The 22,572-nt window shown below is 44.0% G+C and overlaps 1 protein-coding gene across 1 annotated transcript in view; it reads right to left on the bottom strand.

The window, feature by feature from the left end:
• lama5 (laminin, alpha 5) overlaps positions 1-22,572 on the bottom strand; it is a 94,315-nt gene that overhangs the window by 15,469 nt on the left and 56,274 nt on the right. The window contains exons 15-50 of the mRNA XM_070838984.1: positions 22,316-22,450; positions 21,952-22,089; positions 21,445-21,497; positions 20,985-21,084; positions 20,798-20,850; positions 20,462-20,567; positions 20,272-20,371; positions 19,647-19,803; positions 18,537-18,675; positions 16,957-17,099; positions 16,290-16,393; positions 15,565-15,718; positions 15,281-15,444; positions 14,470-14,578; positions 13,866-13,963; positions 13,560-13,773; positions 12,705-12,831; positions 12,473-12,612; positions 10,980-11,095; positions 10,588-10,799; positions 10,245-10,446; positions 8,468-8,612; positions 8,232-8,372; positions 7,721-7,882; positions 5,253-5,360; positions 4,916-4,999; positions 3,955-4,185; positions 3,183-3,296; positions 2,922-3,052; positions 2,710-2,790; positions 2,176-2,390; positions 1,942-2,042; positions 1,477-1,660; positions 866-1,006; positions 624-775; positions 391-501 (exon numbers count right to left, since the gene is read on the bottom strand). Coding sequence (XP_070695085.1) covers positions 391-501; positions 624-775; positions 866-1,006; positions 1,477-1,660; positions 1,942-2,042; positions 2,176-2,390; positions 2,710-2,790; positions 2,922-3,052; positions 3,183-3,296; positions 3,955-4,185; positions 4,916-4,999; positions 5,253-5,360; positions 7,721-7,882; positions 8,232-8,372; positions 8,468-8,612; positions 10,245-10,446; positions 10,588-10,799; positions 10,980-11,095; positions 12,473-12,612; positions 12,705-12,831; positions 13,560-13,773; positions 13,866-13,963; positions 14,470-14,578; positions 15,281-15,444; positions 15,565-15,718; positions 16,290-16,393; positions 16,957-17,099; positions 18,537-18,675; positions 19,647-19,803; positions 20,272-20,371; positions 20,462-20,567; positions 20,798-20,850; positions 20,985-21,084; positions 21,445-21,497; positions 21,952-22,089; positions 22,316-22,450 — 4,865 coding nt within the window. The remainder of the gene's footprint in view (positions 1-390; positions 502-623; positions 776-865; positions 1,007-1,476; positions 1,661-1,941; positions 2,043-2,175; positions 2,391-2,709; positions 2,791-2,921; positions 3,053-3,182; positions 3,297-3,954; positions 4,186-4,915; positions 5,000-5,252; positions 5,361-7,720; positions 7,883-8,231; positions 8,373-8,467; positions 8,613-10,244; positions 10,447-10,587; positions 10,800-10,979; positions 11,096-12,472; positions 12,613-12,704; positions 12,832-13,559; positions 13,774-13,865; positions 13,964-14,469; positions 14,579-15,280; positions 15,445-15,564; positions 15,719-16,289; positions 16,394-16,956; positions 17,100-18,536; positions 18,676-19,646; positions 19,804-20,271; positions 20,372-20,461; positions 20,568-20,797; positions 20,851-20,984; positions 21,085-21,444; positions 21,498-21,951; positions 22,090-22,315; positions 22,451-22,572) is intronic.

Genomic DNA, 22,572 nt, shown 5'->3' with positions numbered 1-22,572 from the left:
CATGAAATAAAAAAAAAAAAAACAATTTTTCAAGATTGTTTCAAGATCTGTAAACTCATAATATTAGAATATCAGTGAACTTATTGTTTATATGAAGATCAACATTTCAGACAAAAATATCTTGAGAAGAATTTAATTACAATATATGTATACTTAAAGAGAATCGATGAATAATGTCTAATCATAATCATCAAACAATAACTGAATGCACCACAAACACTGTGACCCTGAGCAGCATTCTTTGCTCTTCAGACAAGTGGACTGGATTCATCAAGGCAAATCTAAGCTTCTTTAAGTAAAGGTTTGATGAATTTAGATTGCTCTAGAGAGTGTGAGAATGTGTGTGTGTGTGTGTGTGTGTGTGTGTGTGTGTGTCATCAGTAACCACACCTTGTCCTGCAGTACATTAATGTCATCATTGATATTTATGATCTCAGCGTCCAGCATGTCGGCGCGACTCCTGCTGTCGTCCAGCGTGCTGTTGTAGTTCTCGATGGCACGCTAGAATCATGGGAAATGAGTTTATTATTAAAAAAAAACTGCCTGCAATGTGACACCAACAGTACAGCAGCCTGTTCCTTCAGCCTGTGTGTGTGTGTGTGTGTGTGTGTGTGTGTCCTCACAGCGACGTCCTCCATAGACTTGTTGAGATGGTGCAGCTGAGTCCAGGCCATGGAGCTGGCGTTCAGACTGCTCAGCTGATTGGCTACTGAGTGGAAGTTGTTGTTCATCTTGTCCAGATCCTCCAGAAGGACGATGACACAGCTGTCACACGCTGCGAGGGGAAACACACGCACAAACGCAATTAAGAAACAGAATTTCTGCTCAGCCGCTGTCTCATGTGTGTGTGTGTGTGTTCACTTACGTTCACAGTGCATGCCGTGGTGCTGTTCCACAGGTACGCTGTATTTCTGTGAGCAGGTGTCGCACTGCTTCCCCGTCATCCCGTCAGGACAGCGGCACTCTCCCGTGCGAGGGTCACAGCGACCTCCTCTGCAGCTGCACTCTGGAGGTGCGAAACAGAACAAGTGGGTTTAATTTGATTTGCATCTCCAGTGTGACTAAAGACGTTAGTACAGCCACTAGTAATACAACTGCTACTAATGCCGATGTCTCCAATATTCCTGCTGCAAAGCTCCAATCCATGATTGGTTTTCAACAAATGTTCTGCAAAGCTGTAATTATTCATGCCGTCCCCATTCCAACAGCAGATGTATTGACTCCAGTTGAAGTTGGACTTCTTGTTTAGGCTGCAAAGGTGCGGTACAAAAAGAGTTTCTGAAGTGCTTGAACAAACTCAATGAATAGATCACCTTTTAAAATAATTGGTAACGTGATCAAAGAGGCAGTCAGTATAACCTGAGCAGACATTTTAAAATGGATTACTACAACATTGGAAAAAAAGAAAATCCTCATAATTAGTGTATGCAGAGTCACTCAGTGCTTTGCTGCATAGCATGCCATGCATTCACTCACTCCTGCATCCGTTGGGTCCGTAGTCCCAGTGTCCAGGAGCGCACTGTCTGCAGTTTGGCCCGTTGACGCCGGGCTGACAGGAGCACTGACCGTTCTGAGGGTCACACGGCTGGACGAGCGCCGCAGAAGCGTCACAGTCGCACTGACGACAGCCACTGCACGAGTCGAAGCCGAACCAGCCATCCTGGGAGGAAAACAGATGGAGGCATGAGGTGAAGCTGAAAAGTTGCTGCCTGATAAAGACGAAGAGGAGTAAAGACTGTAACTTGCTAGCGTTTGTCTACCGGTAGACAATCTTGTCTGCTGGCTAATTGTATTTAGAGCTCAATTATTTCTTTTGTTCTGACTAGAAGCTTCCATCTGTTTTCTTATGCTGTTTGTAAATGAATGAGCGTGAACTACATCTTCAAATTCATACTCGACACTGAAGAATGTTTAATTTATAAAAGAAAACCAAACTCTTACCAAACAGCGGTCACAGCGCGGCCCAGTGACTCCTGCTTTACAGCGACACTGTCCGGTGTGAGGGTCACATGACTCGGTGCCACATGGAGAACAGCTGCACTCTGTGAAGAACACAGAACACACACAGCTTTTTCATTTGCCGACACATCCTAACCCCCCCCCCCCTGAAAACTGCTTAAACCGAAAGCACCTTTAGGAATCTGAATGTGATGAACTTTTGAAAGCTGAACTCACTGGTGCAGTTCTTGGCGGTGACGGCGTCTCCGTAGTAACCAGGGGCGCAGACGTCACAGTGAGGCCCGGCCGTGTTGTGCATGCAGCTGAGACACTCGCCGGTCAGCGGGTGACAGTCGGTGAACAGCATGTTGGGGTCCGTGTTGCCGTGGCAATGGCACAGCTGACACCTACTGCCGAGCACTATGGGGTTTCCATAGTAACCAGGGGCGCACCTGTGTTACAGGCGAATATTTAATGACATGGATCTGCAGGTTCTCCTTTATACTGCTTAAGATATGAACGTTTCAAAGTTCAAATCTATAAACTATCTTTCTTTGAAAATTTGCTCAACGACAAATAAAAAACTCTAAATATTAGAACTAAACAAGTAAGTGAAAGTGTGAGTGAGTGTGGAATCGCTACTTTAACTTAAGAAAAGGATCTGAAGACTTCTTCCACCACTGACCTTCTACATGAGAAACTACAGCACTAACCGCCAACTAAAGATTATTATTATCAGCAGCCCCACGCTGTGTTCAAGAGCCTGTTTACCTTTCACAGTTCGGCCCCGCATACCCAGGCATACACAGACACTGCATCCTTTCGGCTTTCTGCACACAGCCTTCTGCAAAACTACACAGGCAGAAACAAACAAGGAGTAATTATAACAAGAGTCCATGATTCACTGAGATAAAAAGATGACAACAACTGTAAAGTAAAGTATCAATAGGAAGGCTGAAAGAACGACACTAAAGTGCACTGACTTGTTGGATGGGACCCTCAGTGGGCAGGGACAACTGGAGCATGACACTGCCTGTCCGTCCAGACTGTTGTTGCCAAGGAAACCACCCTGGCACTTCTCACAGTGGTCACCGGCTGTGTTATGCTGGCAGTCCTGATGGCCAGAGAGACAAAAGATGGCAAAACAATGACTAATCTGCAAACAATGCCAAAGACAACAAAGAAGGACAGTTTATGTGTGTGTCGACTGCCAACGAGTAGGAAAAGATTTATCATTCACTCACCAGACAGATTCCAGATCCATCGAGACACTGGTCAGAGTGTCCGTTACAGTTACAGGGAACACATTTCCCCAGAAACAGGCCAATAGTGTCTCTGTAGTAACCCGGAGCACATTTCTAGAGAGAGGAGAGGAGAGGAGGGGAGAGGAGAGGAGGGGAGAGGAGAGGAGAGGAGAGGAGGGGAGAGGAGACGAGGGGAGAGGAGAGGAGAGGAGAGGAGGGGAGAGGAGAGGAGGGGAGAGGAGAGGAGAGGAGGGGAGGGGAGAGGAGAGGAGCGTCAAAATGTGGAACGAGTATGTACGGCTGAAGCAATTATGATCATTAGTCATTTTCACTTCTAATCTGATTATTATTTTCTTGATTTATCAATTAATTTTGTACATAAAATTTCAGAGAAGAACTCCCCAAGGTGACGTCCTCAAGTGACTTGTTTCATCCAAACAATGGCCCCAAAATAAAATAATCAATTTAGAATCATAAAATTCAAAGAAAGAATTTTTGGCATTTTTGCTTGATAAGAAACTTGAATAATTACCAAATAGTTTAATATTAATTCTCTGATGATTGACAAAATCATTTCTGTTGGCTATAAAACTGTGTTTTGTTTGTGTTGCCGATAAAAAGCAGCCTCGTTTTTCTACAAACAAAATGTGGGCCATCAGGATCAACAAGTCTTTTTTTAGCTGCCTCCCACCAAACCAAAAGACAGACACTACTGGTCTAAAACTAAATACTGACGACTTATTGGTCAACTAAAAACCGGTGTGGGCTTCACCTGACATGAGTCTCCCAGGTAGTTGGCCGGACACATGCAGATCTCCACATTGTTGGCATGGCGACCGGCGGGCAGGTTCTCAGCGCCCTCCAGCACGGCGCCGCGGAGCGACACCGAGTGGGCCGACTGGGAGTGAAGGGCTCGGATCTGCAGGGACTCCAGAGAGACCAGAACCATCATCAGCTCCTCCCGGGACACTGAGTTACCGGTCTGAGCGTGACGGAAACTTCCCTGTGAGGAGAAGAAGGAGGGAGGAAGAGGAGAGACGAGCAGGAGATCAGATTCTTCTTCTCTGGGGTTCAGTTTCTTTATTCTACAATGACGTCCCATGAAGGGACACGGGCAGAGTTCCACATTAAAAAGCACAAAAGAAATAGAAACAAAGTTAGTAGACAGAGACATCTGTAGCCCAGCAAATGGAAAAGAAAACACAATGAGGAAAAGGCAAAATGTTACTTATAAGATATTTAAGACTGAGAATGTAAAGGGGCTCATTTGTCAAGTTAAGTACTGCAATAATATAAAAAAGTAAGGTAACTAGTACGTTTATATAAGGGATTGTAAGAACACTATTGGGAGGGGGGTGGATTGGTGGATTATCTAATCTATAAAGCCCGTCCCCATAAGCAGTTTATGGCATATCGCAGTCTGAAAACACACTTTCACACAAATCTACCACCATCAAACGATAAAGCTCTATGTCAGGTCGTCAATCCTGTCAGCAGCTCTGGATCTAAACAAGATGACATAACCTAAGGTCCCAAAACTGATAAATCTTTACAACTAATAACTTTTTCTCTTCCTTCCATCTCAGGTTTGACTCATAACTTCTTCCCTCCGGTCATCAATATTAAACAAACATAACAATAACTAATCCGACGTGTTGCTGCTGGTCTGTGTGAGTCGGTTAAATTCAACTCGTCACATGATTCTGAGCCTAAACAGCCTGAGGTGACTTTACCTCCACCATGTGAACTATTCCCAGGTGAGGCTCTTCGGGTGAGGAGTACTCTCTCTCCATGAACACCAGGGTCATCTGGTTACCCTGCAGGAGGGGGGGGAACAGACGAAATACAGAAATACAATGAAAAGTGTGTGTGCAGTTATGCAACAGAGTGTGTATGTATCACATGAGACAGCAGGCAGGAGGACTGTTTTTTTTAATGATACTCTCTTGTGCATGTTTGTATATGTCCGTATATGTGTGTAGGCGAACCGTGGTTACAGCCACAGTCGTGTGTGTGTTTGTGTGTGTGTGTGTGCGTGTGTGTGTGTGTGTGTGTGTGTGTGCTTTGTACCTTGAGAATGATGTCAGGCCTGGAGGCTTCTGCAGGCAGAGACAACACGTCTCCTCTCATGGTCTGCGTGTGAAGACGATACCTCAGAAAACCTCCATAGGATGAGACCTAAGAAAACAGGGAAGGACAGTAAATAATAATAATAATAATAACTTCATGTTTCTCCTTCTAAAACATCGTTACAAAGTGCTACAAAACAGAAAAAAACTTCTAATGCTAATAAAATAAGAGCATTATAAAAGGAACATAACACCAAAAATAAAGTATAGCCTATGATGAGATATAAAAAAAACAGAACTGATTGACAGACAGACACAGCGAAGAAGCCAAAGTGCATTTCTACAAGAGATTTAAAAGAGGAGAAAGATGTGCTGTGTCTGATCTGATGATAGATGGCAGTTTTAGAAAATACAAAGATGAAAAAACAGACCTAAAAACACAAGACAGGGATGAACAGCAATGAGGCAGAAAGTACATTAAAATAAAGGAGGGATAGAAAGAGAGGCAAAGCAGACCTCAGATCTCTAATCTCATGCTATCGTGTCTTAATGCAGACAACAATGGATTACATTCAGACTGCACAGTCTGACAGGAACAAGATCCGAGGCCTGTGTTTTATCCGTGGGAGATAAAATGCCTTCATTTCCATGGTAACCTGCAGGTTTTGAACTGCAACTGTGATTTTTGAAGCTGGTTTATGGAGCGTGACCGGACTCAGTCTGGGATTTATATAAAGCTGCAGACTGATGCTGATTCAATCACACATCAAGCTGTCGAGTCAAACATCTAGACGAAAACACTGGTGTGTATCCCAGCACCTCATCTGAGCTTCTGGATCATGATGCAGGATACGTCCATCTGTCTGTCTGTCTGTCTGTCTGCTTTAGTTGTGTCATGGATGTATAACTGATTTGAATGTGAATAAAAGTCTGTGACACTAAGTCAGTATCAAGCAAGTGAAGGTATATTTATTGGGGACATTTGGTTATATTAATGCTAGACTGTGTTCCACTCTTTTATAGCTTCATACATAATAACACACTTATCTTCTGAGCTCCCCATTCAGCATTCAGCATTCAGCCGCTCGGCTCCCCAGTTATGGAACTCACTCCCCCCTGACCTCCGCAACACTGCCTCCTTACCCCTCTTTAAAACCAGACTCAAAACTCATCTGTTCAAACTCTCCTACTCCCTCTGACCTTTTGCACTGTCTTTGTATTGTATTGTTTGTTGTAATGCACTTTTTATTTGTATTTTTGTAAGGTGACCTTGAGTGTCATGAAAGACGCCCTTAAATAAAATGTATTATTTATTATTATTATTATTATTATATATGTTGCTTCCTGTGACAATTTTTGTGACTACAATTTTGAAGCCTCAAGTTTGGCTTCATGGTCGTGGCCATTTTGACTTTTTGGAGCCACGAAGCCTCTGATTGGTTAGTCCCACGATAAGGCAGACCCTGCTTTATGCTGTACTTTCTTTGTTGCCTATAACTGATTTCTGTATGAAGCAAAAAACTACTAGGAAAAACTACAGATGGCTTGATATTTCAGCTAAATGAAAATTGCTATATAATTGCCATCAGTTGGCAACATAATCTCCACAGCAAGCTGACTGGCTTCCTCTGTGAAATTCTTCACCCGCCACCACTGCTCACTTCAATTAACCGCCACCAGTATCATTAATAACACGGATTTTCTGAAAATTGCACATGGCCTTTAAGTACCTTTAAGTCTCAATCTGGAAAACTAATGCTACATATTAAACCTTAGTACTTTTTTATTACTGACCAAAACTACGATTTTTGTAAATTAAATATTAAGAACAAGAACTTCAGCTCTTACATGGATGCTTGTGATTAGAATTTTGCTTATTTAGTTTGCTTGTTGACAGTTTAACAGTTTGGGAAATGGGCTCATTTGCTTCTTGCCAAGAGTTAGATGGAAGGATCTTTTCTCACCTTCAATGAGTAAATGCAGAAAAACCACGTCCACACCTTCAGGTATTTAAGACACTAAAGGCGTAGCAAAATCCTACACAAAATTCCAACGAGCCCAGTTTGCCTGGTCATGCCTGACTTGTTATTACTATCAAGGAAGTTGTTGATACGCCATGGAAATATCTCATGTGTTTACTGTGGTCTCTGAGGTTGGGGAGATACTGTGGCTTTAGTTCATGCAGTGTGCTGTCACAGAGGTACATGAACACAGTCTGCACTACAGCTCATGTGTTGGATGGATTTTAATTTTGTTTTTGAATTTTGTAATTACTCGTCACACTGCTTCCTGGTTCATGTCATGTCTCTTCATGTTAGCTCCTGCGTCATGGCCCGGTTTTATGCGTGTACATTTATTGTTTATGTGTACATGAATTTGCAAGCTTGCTTTAAGTATTTCAAATTACACCTGAATTCACTGAATTAAAGCTCGGATTCTGAATATTCTCCTTTGTCTGTCCTCTCTTACCTTGTCTCCCAGGTAAGTCTTTGTTGCGTGCCAGTGGAGGTCCTGGTAGACATCTGGCACGTCGCTGAGGTCGGCCTCGACAAGGTCCTGACCAGGATACACCGCCACTGGTAGTTCCTGTCTGTCTGCTCCAAGCAGCACCCAGCCTTCCATGTCCATGATCTGCAGGGGAGGAGAAAGGTAAAGGGTGAAACAGGAGTGAACAAACGAGACAGAGAAGAGCTGCGATAAGAAGAGGAGATCAGACAGCCAACACAAAGTCATTCACTGACACAGTCAAACATCCCTGAAGACAAAACTGACTGCGGCACTGAGTCCCAGTGGGACTGCATAGGTGACATACAAAGCTTAAACAGTCTTCACACTTGCTGTAAGACCAATCTCAAATTTGTACAGTAATCTATTCGGGATTTGAAATGTATCTGTTAGCTGCATCATAAGAATTCCCAAATTTGGATTTCATTGCTCTTTAGCACAAAGTTGATCAAGTTTAATGAAAGTCCGACGATACCTCAGTGCGTCTTTTGTCGGAGCTGCGACAGCGGTCAGTGGCTCCGAAGCAGAAGCAGCTGGTGCAGCCCTTCGGGTTGGTTGGGTCCAGGTGGAACGTACCAACTCTGCACTGATCACATCGTGAACCCTGGACGTTCTCCTGCAGGTGGAGGACATACAGCAGGTTCGGACACACTACGACTGCAGGAGCATGTGTGTGTGTGTGTGTGTGTGTGTGTGTGTGTGCTGCCCCACCTTGCAGAGACACTGTCCCGTGAAGGAGTCACACACTTCCTCTTCGGTTCCTGCCTCGTTGCAGTCACATGGCCTGCAGTTGGGGTAACCATAGAAACCGGGAGCACAGCGATCACACTGCCGACCGACAACGTTGTTCTTACATCTGGAAAAAATAATGAACGCTTGCTAATTAATCTCTAAACAAACACATTTGACCTTTCTGAGCTAAAATGTACTTCAATTTAGCAGAAGATGAAAGGTTTACTGCTCCTCATTATCCATCGCAAATGAGAACAGCAATGAATCATAAAAAGTTTGACTTGTTGAAGTGATACACTGGCAGCTGGCTGCAGGGCACATGCAACTGTGTGTGTGTGTGTGTGTGTGTGTGTGTGTGTGTGTGTACTGGTGCCAGGTGCTGAGATGTGATCTGATAAGAGCCTGTAGGCAGAAAAATACTTTCAGCTTTGCATCCTTGTCTTGTCTGGACAAAGCTGACACACATTCCTGTGTGTGTGTGTGTGTGTGTGTGTGTGTGTGTGTGTGCGTGTGTGCATGTGTGTGTTTGTAAGTGATTTAAAATATCTTGAATGCTTTAATTCTCACAGCAACTCAAAAAATTGAAGACAGACGAAAAAGAAGTGAGACGAGGTTGGTGTCAATCAGGGTCTGTTTACCTTAAAGGAACAGTTCAGCATTTTGGGAGATACAGACACCTGTAGTCACTTTTCATGCTAACTGTGGAGCCAGTAGATGATCAGCCTGGCTCTGTCCAAAGGTAAAATCTGCTTATCTGCACCCCTAGAGGTCGCTAATTAACATGTGACATCTCGTTCATTTAATTCGTGCAACAAATTCAACATAAAAATGAACATTTGGGGTTTTGTGGGTAGCTATATGCTGGAGCTATTTTCTACCCGAGCAAAGTTACTTCCTGGAATGACGTTACCAGGCAACCAGTCTGTAAGGATTAAACAAACAGATATAATGTGTCACCCTGTAAAAGTATGCATACATAAGAGCAGGAGACCTCTCAAGCAAGAGAGTCTCCAGGATATGTTTCTGCAGTTTGATCATTGAAGGCAAAGACCAATAACAGTGAGAGGTATCTTCGTCCAATCAGGTGTACAACGAGTCGAAGTCTGAGTGAAGAAGAAGCTGAAACAGTCACTAACTCCTGATCCTTGTCAGAACACATGGGATAATGTAAATGTGGGCTGCCTTTGAAACTACCATTGTAGATGTAACCATAAAAGATGCCGACAGAAAAGGAGGCCTTAATCTCAGGGGGAAGTATAGTAGCAATACAGCGTCAAATGAGGCCCATTATTATGATATAAAGGATGAAGGAGGAACAGCAGAGGCAGACAGATAAGGACGAGAACAGACAGTTTTTAAACCTGCAGCTTCCACAGCACACAGACAAGAGTTGGCAAGTACAGCTGGCCAAACACACAGGCAATCAACCCGGTGGGAGAGCCAGAGCCAAGATCGTGTCAGGAGACAAAACGGGTGAGAAATAACTGCCTTTTTAGGTATTTCCACGCAGAGGCCTGACATTTGGGAGCTGAACTTGCTGACGCAGAAATCTTGTTTCCTATCACACAGCGGTGGCAGTGTGGGGAGCAGCAGATGATTTAGGGCTGAGAAATGAGAACAAACTGCATTTATTGTTTTGGTTCATTCTCAGAGTCGGCCTGCTTCTGACTGCTCGATCCGGCTATGACACTGAGCCGCGATGTCCCTGAGGCACATCAGCAATAATCATTACTTCCTCCGTCTTGTCTCGTCTTACCTGCACTGTCCACTGAGTGTGTCGCAGCTCACGTCAGAGGAGATGATGCCGGGCTGAGAGCAGTTGCAGACCTCACATCCCACCACCGGGTGGCAGCCGAACGTCTGGGGCTCACACTGGGTGCACTCTGGGCGCACAGTCCGCGGGGGGCAGATACAGTCACCGGTCACCGGTTCACATAACCTCGTGCCACAGCTACAGGCTGGAGGGAAGATGAGAGGGGATGCGGTTAGTCGGAGAAAATCCATCCAAGGAGAAATACAGTTCTCAGACAGGCAGGGAGGAAAAAGACGGACAGTGAGAGGTGTTGAACGCTGTGAGGAAAACCCAACCGAACACTCACGTCTGCAGTTGGGGAATCCCCAGTGGCCCGTGGCGCACATGGAGCAGTCTCGGCCAATCACGTTTGGTCTACAGCGGCACTGACCGCCGAACGGCTCACAGGTGTCGCTCTCGGCTCCCACCTCATGGCAGGCGCAGGGCATCGCCCCGTTGTTAAAGAAGGCCGACAGAGACACGGCTGAGCCGAGGCAGAACGGAGAGGCGGTGGAGGGACTGTAGAGACGAGGGAGGAAGAGGAGAGAGGAAGAGTTAATCATTCACATACTGTGAAGCACACTGATGTGGACATTTTGACCAATTCAATAAAAACATATTATGACTAGTTGTACAACGGTTGGTGTTTTTTTCTTTGCATGTGCAGCCTGTAAACTTCCCTCCTGCGAGGGTACTGACTTGATGTAGAAGCTGGTTTGGCCGCAGTTGCTGATGAAGTCGTATGACTTATCCAGAGGTTCCTCATTCAGGTAGCTGGAGCTGTAGCTAGCCTCGGGCACAACCAGCACATAATCCTGTAGAGACACAGCACGTCAGGTACAACCGGAGAGGATGGAGGGAGGGCCAAGGTAGGGATGGACGGAGAGTGGAACCAAGAAAGAAAAAACTATTTTCCAGAGTAACAAAGGTAAAAGTACTCATTATGTAGAAAAAATACTAATGAATAATGTGTTTTATGTTACTTATTATTGATAATAATGTTAAAAACTGAGCTTCCAATGTGCTTTGACAGACAAAGCAAAAGCAGGATACTCAGAAGGCGACAGAACAACTGGAAGCCAAACAGTGAGGTCACATAAAATAAAGTGAAAACACAAAACCACAGTGGAGAGAAGACAAAGGGATGATGAAAGATAAGGATGGCAAAAGAGACAAAAGAAAATAAATACACATTAAATATAGAATAGAATAGAATAGAATAGAATAGCCTTTATTGTCATTGCGGTACAATGAAGTTAGGGAAATGATTATGCACTGCCCGGGAATCAAACCACTAATATAAATAAACACAAATTGAAGAATAAATGCAATAAAAAGATGGCATCACATAAAAGCAACTCTATGAAAATGGTTTTTAAGAAGTGATTTCAAAGAAGTCACAGATTCTGCAAGCCTGACCCCCTCAGACATGTGGTCCCAGAGCTGGGGGCCTAATGGCCACAGCACGCTCACCTCTAGATTTAAGCCTTCACTAAGCCCGCAGGGCCCCAAACAGGGATCTAAGCCTGCCAACCGCCTCATATGGGGACATCATTTCTGCTACGTAGCTCGTGGGCCAGACCCAGACGTGCTTTAAACGTGATCGGTAAAATCTTAAAATCAATTCTAAATGGCACAGGAAGCCGATGGAGAGGAGCCAGGTGGATGTGACGTGATGTGACGTCGTCTGTTTTAACCAGTAAGAAGCCTCGCTGCTGCGGTCTGAACTAATCGGAGGCAACGGAGTGACTTACGACAGAAAGGAGGGAGTTACAGAAGTCGAGTCTAGAGATAATAAATGCATGAATGACTTTTTCCAGGTCAGAGTGAGAACACTGGTTTATTCTGGAGCTGGCTGATAAACGCATTCATTCGTAAGCACCAGTAAGGTTGCACCTCTCAAGTTGGAGCTAAACTTTGTAGTTTAATAATATCAATGCATCATACTGTATTATTTGATTCATATTTTGTATTAATGAGCTGAATCTGTAAAAACTAAAGCGAGGTATTGACGAGCATGAAGCAGCAGAAAATGGAAATTCTCAAGTAAAGTACAAATACCTCAAAGTTGAGCTGAAATGTGTCCACTTTTAATGCACAGCACCAGAAAATAGGCGAGATATTGGTGGAAGTGTTTGACTCTGTAACCGGAGGAAAGAGGAGCGATATTCTGGACGACGACTGAAACTTACCAGCCACAGCGTCTTGTCGGTGGGGATCTGCACCGTGAGGAAGACCTCGTGGTCCGTCACGTCCAGGATGATCTGACTCTCAGAGACCAGGACGTTACGGCAGCCGTAAGCGTGGGGACAGAAGGAGGCGTTGGTGTGGCCTGACGCACGACAAACCAAAAGTGGTTTTACCTTCATGTGTTGTTGTCTATTCATTGCTCTGCAGCTACCGTGTCTCAGAGGCTGCTCTTACCCTGCCAGATCCGTCCTCCGTTAATGTAGACCTGCACGGGATACGAGGGGTGGAGAGGCTGGTGGTAGTGGAGGATGAAGACGTAACGGCCGAGGGCATGGACGCGGCTAGAGTACACCACTGCATTCTGGGTAAGGGAGGGAGGGAAAAGAGCCACAGAGATGTCAGAGATAACGATAATCCAGATTTGTTTTTTTTCCCTTGACTTTCTCTATTTTCAATCATTTCTCAATCATTTCAATAATTATTTTTCAAGGTTTACAGTGTTGCATTTTTAGCACCGGAAGGTCTTGATTCCGTGTAAATCCCATCAAGTTGGAGGTTTTGGCGAGTCAAACTAAATCCCTTCCTTATTCCTGTAACTGAAGCTCAGCATGGACTTCCTCATGAGGTCTCTATACAAGATAGGAACGCTTCAAGATATGGTTGAATACGTGTATCAGTCCAGACTCTATTATCCTACACCTGCTGGATATCAGACGTGAGCATCTGTTTCCTTATACCCATAAACCTTTGCGTGTTGGGGTCATTTCCTACAGTTGGTTCAAATTTCATCTGCACTTCTAATCAAAAGCATGCAAGCAATCTCAGAGGAGAACTGAGAGCACTTCAAGGTTTCTGAGTGTAGCTGGTCCAGATGAACCTTAACTTAAAATACTTTATATTCTGATGTTGTTTGGTCAATAATAGAATATTATAATGTATTAAATCATGATCTTTCCTGCTCATCTATAAATAACTTCTAACTTTAGAAATTAAAAACACAACTGCTGCGAACAGGCTCGTACAAGAGATTCAGCAGTGAAATGAACTGCTGGCTGCAGCACGTCCGTCATCCTCCATCAGCGCCCGTACCTGCAGGGAATCCAGCCTGACGTGGTCGCTGTTGTCCGCGCCGTGGGGAGGTCTGTCTCCTCCCGTCCACGCCGGCTCGTCTGCCTGGTGGAGGTGCAGAAGAGGAGCGGCTGCGGGGGAGGCCAGGACGGACTCCTGCATGGAGGAGCTCTGGCCCTCCTTCAGGACCAGCGAGTCTGACGGGGTCTGGAAGCGCGACGGGACGCAGGAGGAGCTGCAGGAGGAGACGGGAGGGGAGACGTTAGCGTATGGGAATATTCATGAAGGAGTTTTTAAGACACGTGGAGCTTTTACAGAATAATTCACCTGTCGGGGGAAAACTGTCCATGAGTGCTGATGCAGTGGACTTTGGGCTCGACATACTCCATGCTAAACTGGTCTTTAGGCACCAGGAAGACTTTGTGCTGAGGACAATGAAGAAACACACAGTTATTTGTTTAGAAAGTCATTCGTCCAAAATATACTGCTTAGACATTCCAAATATGCAATTTAATACACTTAATATTTGTAATATTTTTTCAAAAGAATGAGAAGACCATTGATCACTGCAATCAACAATTTCATTCATTCAAAAAAATCTTGTGTGTTCGTGTTCGTGCCATTTGTTTCAGTATTTTAACATGGTTGGACATTGATGGCGATTTGTTTAAGAGACTTGACAAACAACTGTATTTGGAACATAATCCTTTCTCCGTGTAATATATGAATAAAGCCGACATTTCTGTTATTAATTCACGTTTTATGGGAGACAACCGAAAACATCGGCTCACTTTAAGTATGAAAATCTTTTGTTTTATGCTCTAAACCATCTGAGGACAAAGAATCTTCTGACTTAACAACGCATCTCAAGCATGCTCATCCTGTGACCACTGCACTGGGTCAGTCATGTGACACGGGGGCTGCATCTCACCAGGAAGAAGCTGGTGCGGTCAGAGATGAGCTGGATCTCGGCGTTGGTGGGCAGAGAGAAGACGGCCACTCTGTTCTGTTCGTCGATGGCCACGACTCGACACAGGAAACTACGCACACACACACACACACACACACACACACACACACACAGATAGTGGTTTATTGAGAGCTGTTGACATACTTATTAAGGACCAGACGGTAACGGTAAACTGTGAACCAGCTGAGTCCACACATTACAGTAGAAACAGTCTGCAGCCAGACCAAACACAGCATCATTTTTACCTGTGCAGAGCACAGCGCACTGTCAGCTGCTCATCTTCACATCTAAGCAGCTCATCTAACATTGTTGTTGGCGATGGATTCATTTTCATTTTCAGTTTCATGATGCTGAAACACCAACCTTTTTTTTTTTTAAATGATTTGGGGATTTTAATTGCTCATACAAAAGTGTGTATTCAGTGAAGGTGTGCTGAGACGGTATGTTAGTTCTGCTGTAAATTGTGGTATGAAGAGTCAGACAGTTGTGAGGTAGCAGCAAACCATCAACAACAAACTGGGATGTCATAAAACTTTTTTTTTTTCATTTAGGCTTTGTTGAATGAATGATAAATGCCCTGTTAGTCAGTTCCTTGGTGTGCTGCTCTGTAAATCATAAACCTGCAGGTCTACCATCATTACCAGCAGCAGCAATATTGGTCAGGAGTGTGGAAAACAATTTTTTTTAGAGCAGATGTGGTGGCTTGAATTGATTCATTTAAAATATAGGACAGTAAATGTAATGTAGGATCAAGGACGGGCCTTCTGCGGACCTGTTTTTGCAGTGCTGCAGGGTGACGCGGTGCTGGTGTGTTCGTGCCCCCGGCATGTTCACGGCCACAGACAGAGTTTGTGGCAGTTCTTCCTCGGTGGAATATTCCACGACCAGAACGTAGTCACCTGGGGATGGCAGGCGGCCGCGCAGCTCGACGCTGATCTGCAGCAGAAACATGAAACATATTTAGAAAATGTGTTTTTTGTGTATTTGAGTGTTTGTGCTTCTACCTACACACACATGCAGCACAAACATCCCCTTTCTCCCTTTCCCTTCACTTACATCAAAGCCACTGCAGACGGCCATGTCGGGGTGGTGCCGGGTGACCCTCTCGGTGGGGCAGGGGCGCGGCAGGTGGTTGTCGTTGACGCAGCTGGCATCGATGCCGGAGATGGAAGGGAAGGAGTCCAGGGACAGATACCTGTACAGCAGACAGCTGGACGGACACAGAGAGAGCAACTTAAAACAGGGTCGCTGTTGTTTTTAAGACTTAATGTCCTCACAAGAACAGGATGGTCAGGTTGTTGATGCAGGGAGATTTTCTGAGAATCAATTATTGGATTTTGAATGACAGATTGATGTTAAGATCTGAATCAGATTTTGGTTAAAGGAATGGTTGTGGTTATTTGTTGTATCAATGCCACTCTCATTTCTGTAGAGTAAATATGAAGATAACACCAGCAGTCCTTTAGCTGACCATAATGACTGAAAGCAGCTAGCCTGCTTTGTCCTGAGGTAACAAGATCTGCTCTGCCAACACTTCTGTATGTTGCAAAAACCAAAGAGTTTTTTTTTGTTGCACAGTGATTTCTAGGATTCTTGTCATCATCCTGAGGTTACCAGGCAACCATTGCAGCGCAGTTCACTGCACTTGGCTAAGAAATAGTCCCACACATAACTCCCCAGTATCGACCTTGGTAAGGAAGCAAATAAGCGCATTTCCCAAAAGGTTATTGATTGGCAATTGATCCACTTGACATAAGTTAAATATATATGCGCATATTTACTTGTGGCTGGCGTCTGGCGCAGAGCTGTAGGTGCAGGGCTCAGTGACTCTGATCTGCAGGATGGGAGCTTCGTAGTAGGCACTGGGCAGCAGGACCAGATAATCCTGGAGACAGAACAGAACATGAATACAGCGTTGTTGGATGTTATTGGCAGTTTAACCCTCACAGTGAAAACCCAATATTTGTACACGTGTATAACCTCTAAAGACCTGGCGTACACATGCGTGGACATCACATTTTGGGTTATATCACCATAGTAGTTAATTCTGCTTAGCTGGGGCCGTATGGACACGTATGTGGGCAAAATTGTTGATATTTCATATTGTTTTTTGCACCGTGATTTTCAAAACATGTTCAAAATATGTTTTGTATGTGTTATAAATACATGCAAAAGCAGCTGGAAAAAAACTATGTTCAGGGTGGAAATAAAGAGTTTTGCACAAAGGTGACTTTATTGTGTTTTCTGGAAATGAAGACAGATTGTCCACATATGTGGACATAATGTTTCTCTAAAACTACACCATGTAAAAAGATGATGCTTAGGTTTTATACTTATCAGGGTCCAATAAGCCCAAATAGCAAAGAGAAATAAAAAAATGCATATCAAACAAGAGCTCGGGTCTTAAGAGGATAAAAACAGGTGCATGTGTGTGTGTGTGTGTCTCACCAGCAGGATTCCCTCAGCCTCTATAAGCACAGTCCAGGTTCCAGGGTTCAGAACAAACGGCTCCACAAAGTTGTTCTGGGGAACATTGACAAAAGTGGGCTCCGTGCTGGGAGCGAAGACGATCTGTTTGGACTGTTCGGAACCTACAAAACACACACACACACACACACACACACACACACACATTAGAAATGTATGGTGTTAGATACTAAAGCTAAAATGCTGTAGATGCATTTGAGTCAAAAAATGTGAAAATTGGGCAACAAACTGAATAGAATCACTGAAAATCATTCAGACCATATGAATTGTGTTTGGTTAAGATTTACTTACAACAAAACACAGAGAAACACACACACACACGTCTTCTCTACTGCTAACACAGTCACAAACTCACACTGATACTCTCTCGTGATTGGTGGAGACCTACCTCTGCGGTTGACCTGATAGGCTGTTATTTTACCGTTGGAGGTGGCGCCCTCAGAGTTTACATATCTGAGGATGAAGCGAGTCAGATAGACGTCTGCTTCGCTCACATAAACCTGAAGCTTCACTGCAGTCTACAGGGACGGGAGGTGGGGGTGGGGGCAACGTGGGAGGAGTGTGGAGGGGAGAAGATATGAATACTTAGTCTTAAATCCCTGCACTCAGAACTGATCTGTGGCCCTGACAGTGAGAGAAGATGGAGCAGGGACCGCCACCAACATCTGTTCAAAACCACCAACCACCACAGACAGATACCTGACAGGGGCCAGGTATGAAGGACAGGAATCCAAAAAGGAGCAGAAAGAGGATCTACCCAGGAATTGAGATGTATTCCAATCAAAGTCATACATATATGTGGTTTTTAAAATGTAATTACAAGTCCAGGTCAGTAAAACCTCTGCAGAAACATGGACACAGAGGATTTTCTCTGCAGCATGTAAAACATATTTTCTGGTAATTCAGTTGAAAAAATTGAAAATTGATAGAATAACCAGGCAGGAATGTTTTTGGCTGATCCAGGGAACTAAAATACTTCAAAATATTTTAGCAGATTGACGCAAAAACTAGATAAATATCCATAAATTAGTCCTCATTTGCAGCCTCATCCACAATGATCTGATCCAACCATTGACGAGAGGATATAATGAGTGCTTTTCAAAACATTCACAGATGCTTTACACAACAGATGCCCTTTGATTCATGTTGTTTATGGTCTATATGATTTATATTTTCATATTCATAGTTTTAGACTGATATGTTTAAAACCTCAGCAGACCCTCACTCTCAAGCGTTCTATATTAAATTTTAGTTCTTACCATCGGCACTATTGAAATTCTGACCTGGAATCTGAATTTATGACTCGTATGTTTGAAACACAGCTGAAATCCTGAGCACAGCGTGGAAATCCAGAGTAAATGGACAAGAGGTGCAGTTTTTAAAACCAGTATTTACTGCACTGCCCTGCCTCTGAAGTGAGGGATGGAGAGCATCAGAAAATACAGGTAGTAGTTGAGAAGATATTCCTCTTTGTGTCCTTTTCCTCTGTTAGAATGAGTGACAGACGGCCAGAGAGAGGAAGAACCCAGCCCAGCACTCACAGTTACCACAGTAGTAGTTCCAGCCGTCCTCTATGACTGACACCCTGCCCAGAACATCCGAACCCCCCCTGTTGGCGTAGCGCAGCACCACATGGAAGAGGTCTGGAGAGCTGACCGACACCGACACCAACACTTTGGACTGCCGGAGGAGCGGCCAGCGAGGCAGCAGGGAAACGGGAGGGAGGAACGGGACACAAGATGGAGAGCAACAACAGGGAGAGAGACAAGAGGGGGGAGAGGAAAAGGAAGAGCAGGAGGTTTAAGGAAATGAGTGAAGAGGAAGGAGATAAAAAAAAGGGGAGGGGAAGGAAAGAATAAGATGGAAGAAGGATGAAGGAAGACAAAGAAGGGTAGAGAGGTGTGAAAAATAGAAGACAGTTAAGTGAAACCAAAGCCAAAAGCCAGAATTTAACACCATCACCATTTAAAACTATCACCACTAAAAGAAAGAAGAAAAAAAACTCTCTCTGGGTTTCCACTTTTCAACACGACCGTCATGGGCAAAATGAATTTACCCATATTGTTATTTAATTAATTTAATATAATGCATGAAATTTCAGAATCCTATTGAGAGCAGGAATACAAGTTTAGCCTAAGGTCTGCCAATGAGTACATAAATGCTAAATTATATGAAATGTTAAACCAGCATGTCGTTTAGAGGGACACGTGCTGAGAAGTAATTCCACCCAAGAGAGTTTTTCCCTTTAAATTTCTACACCACATTCAGCCCACGGAGGAGGCTGCCTATTTCATGCAGGAGGAGCATTACTGACGGGCCACAGTCACAAAAATATGTGGTTTATAATACAAATCATTCGTTAAACAGCACATAAACAGACATTTCTATATTATTTCTGTAGTTTATGTATTAGAAACTGTGAGATGACAAGAAATGTGATGATCTGACAGTACTGGATATCTCAAGTCTACATACATAGTAAACATCAACAGTAAATGCGTGTTTCTTTCAAACCAATTCAGGTTTGTATTTATATGAAAAAACACTGTATCTTTATCTTTAATGCAACATATATTCACACCCAACCAAACCATTACTGTGTGGACCGATGGCAAAGATCCAAAGTGAGGGCTACGAGGTAACGTTCCTACCTGTATGGGGGACATCTGGGAGTAACCTCTCCAGCTGAAGTCTGGGAACTCCAGGGGATTGTAGCCGAATCGCACCGGCCGGCCGTCCAGCGTGGTTCCCTCCTCAATCTCAAACTTCAAATGATGGAGGTCTGGGAAGTAATGATCCTGACGAGGTCTGCAAGCATTTAGAAGGTAACAAAGCTCATGTAGAAACATCCAGACCTTTACATTTAGCAGCTGTGAGACGTGCTTTTCTTCATATGGACTTTTTTCTCATGTTTTTATGCACGTACTGATGATGCTTAAGAAATAAGCCACAAAAGCCTTTATGACACTTTTTTTTTTGCTATTAATCTGTTGCACTATTTGTGTTTTATGTAATTACCATTACCATTAAGTGGAAGGAAAGAAAGAGTAACAAAGAACCTCATTTGGGGATGGAAGCTGCATCTTTTTTGGTGAATTGAAACTATGGGAAATGCAGTCATCATTTTGAAATAAAGTGAAAAATGAAGGCCACTAATCATCTTGACCAGTCTCATTGTTCACTGCAGTTAGCCCAAAAATCATCATAATTCATTTCACAATTATATATTATTATCTACAAGAACAGCGCGTACTACTCAAGAGCAGTTAAACTCACAGATTACACTTCGGCCCCTCCACGTTGGGTCTGCAGCGACAACGGCCGTTCCTCTCTCCACAAGACTGACCTGCAGACCCTCCGATGTCACACTGGCAACCTGAGTACAAGACACACCAACGTCAAAGCTGGAATAAGAAATACGAGAGGGGAAACCCACAGCTAATGAACACCGCTGATGAGGACTCACCCTGGCAGCCGAAGTAGTTGTCTTCCTGCAGGTTGTAGTAGCCATCTTTACAGGTAGAGCAGGTTCCACTGCAAGCATTGGGCTTACAGTGACACTGACCACTTTCCTGTCACAAACAAGAAAGAGATTATTACTAACGGTACGATAAGAGGAAGCATGGAGACTGACCTAGAGACAGGGCTGCTGCTAATAAAAAGACCAGTATTAATCACCATCAAATACAAATACAAAGAATCCTAGATTTGAATCGTTTGTCTTCAGCTGTAAATACTTGTGAGTCCTTACAGGAGGTGTAAACACAGGGTGGAAGTTTATTTCCTAGTTTCATTTGCTCACCTGTGCACACTCTGCAACACCGCTGACAGTACCGGCAATGTTACACTCACAGTCTGCAGGAGAAAGCAGACGCACACACACTCACGTTCATTCATGAGTTCTACGAGTTCGTTAATGAGCTCTATTTACTGCACTCAAACAAGTGGAATTGTGTGTGTCTGTGTGTGTGCGTGTGTGTTTATCTTACTGGTGCATCCATGAGGAGTGTCAGGGGAGAGGCTCCAGTAAAGGGGTTTACATTTGTCGCAGGCTGGACCCTCCACATGCTGACGGCACTCACACTGGCCCTGAGAGGATGAGAATAAACCAGTGAGTCTGTTTCTACTGCCAGCTGGATGGATGTCACAATCCTACAGCAACCCACCTCTTTCAGATAAAACACAATAGAAAAACACTAACTTTTAAACACTAATATTACTGAGACCACAAACAATGCAATTATACATTAAGGAGAATAGTTTACTTACATTTACATCTACTCTTATGCCACAAAGTCACCAAAGAAAACATACAGTGGAGGGATACATGCCTGCGTCTATTATCTCAGCTCCTTTGGAACTGTGTTGTGTCACAGTCAACCTTATATAACTTGTTAATCAATACAACATGAGCCAAACAAACAAACATATAAACAAACAAAGACTTACCACTGGTGGCTGCACCGCATACGGAACAGAGCCGGCAGGGTGGCAGGAACCGGCTGTAATGACAAAGAGAGAAATGAATATTATTGATGCAACGAGGTGCAGTGAGCCTCAGAATTCAGCCTTTGGAAGAGTAGTGTGAGTTACCTTGTGTGTCATTGGTTAGGTAAAATCACCTGTCAGGTTTGGTAGCTGGTGGCACCAGTCGTCATTCATCAGTGTTTTACAGTTTCCTGCCTTCTACTCTATTTGGCTGCACATGCATATACACGCCAATTATGAGTTTTGAAACATGATGTTGAAGTGAAAACACATTTTCCTGCTGTAACATGCTCGTAATATTCCTCATATTATCTCTGACGTGTGTGTGTGTGTGTGTGTGTGTGTGGTATTAGCTGTTGGTCAAATGAACTGCTGCTGTCACACCTCTTTCCCATTGTATTAGCCTGTGTTCTACCCTGTGTGTGTGTGTGTGTGTGTGTGTGTGTGTGTGTGTGTGTGTGTTATTACCTTGGCAGTTGGGAAAGCCGTAGGCGCCGTGTGCACAGCTGTCACACCTCAGTCCCACCACGTTGGGCAGACACACACACTGTCCTGTCGCCTGGTCACAGCTGGTGTAGCGGGAGCCCTCTGCAGAACACTGGCAGGCTGGAACAAACACATTATTATTAAGTTATTCATCTGTTTCATCTATTATATATTATATTGATTTATTGGGCTAGAGCTTCAGAAGAAGTCTGGTAATCATGTAAGCTGTCGAAACAACACAAAGTTTTGTTTTTATTATTTTGTCCACTTTGTCCACTTGTCCACATTAGTGACTTTTACATTTTGATTGAAAAACAAAAACAGGCAGGAGTTTAAGGTGACTTACGTGTGCAGCTCGGGTAACCATAGTAACCAGGGGCACACTGGTCACATGACGCTCCGCTGTAATTAGGCTGGCAGTGGCAGTGACCTGATGCAGTGCAGCTGGTGTCCAATGAGGTGCGAGGATCACAGGAGCACACTGAGGGTTTACGGGACAAACAAGAACTGATACAACGTGAAGTAAGAGGTAAGAGGTCGGTGCGTGGGTACTGATGGAGGACGACGATGGTCCGAATTGTAACGGACAAAACAAAAGTCTCA

The sequence above is a fragment of the Pempheris klunzingeri genome, chromosome 11 (assembly GCF_042242105.1).
Source record: "Pempheris klunzingeri isolate RE-2024b chromosome 11, fPemKlu1.hap1, whole genome shotgun sequence".
Lineage (NCBI taxonomy): Eukaryota > Metazoa > Chordata > Actinopteri > Acropomatiformes > Pempheridae > Pempheris > Pempheris klunzingeri.
The sequence above is the reverse complement of the archived record's forward strand: the minus strand, read 5'-3'. Positions and strand labels throughout refer to the sequence as shown.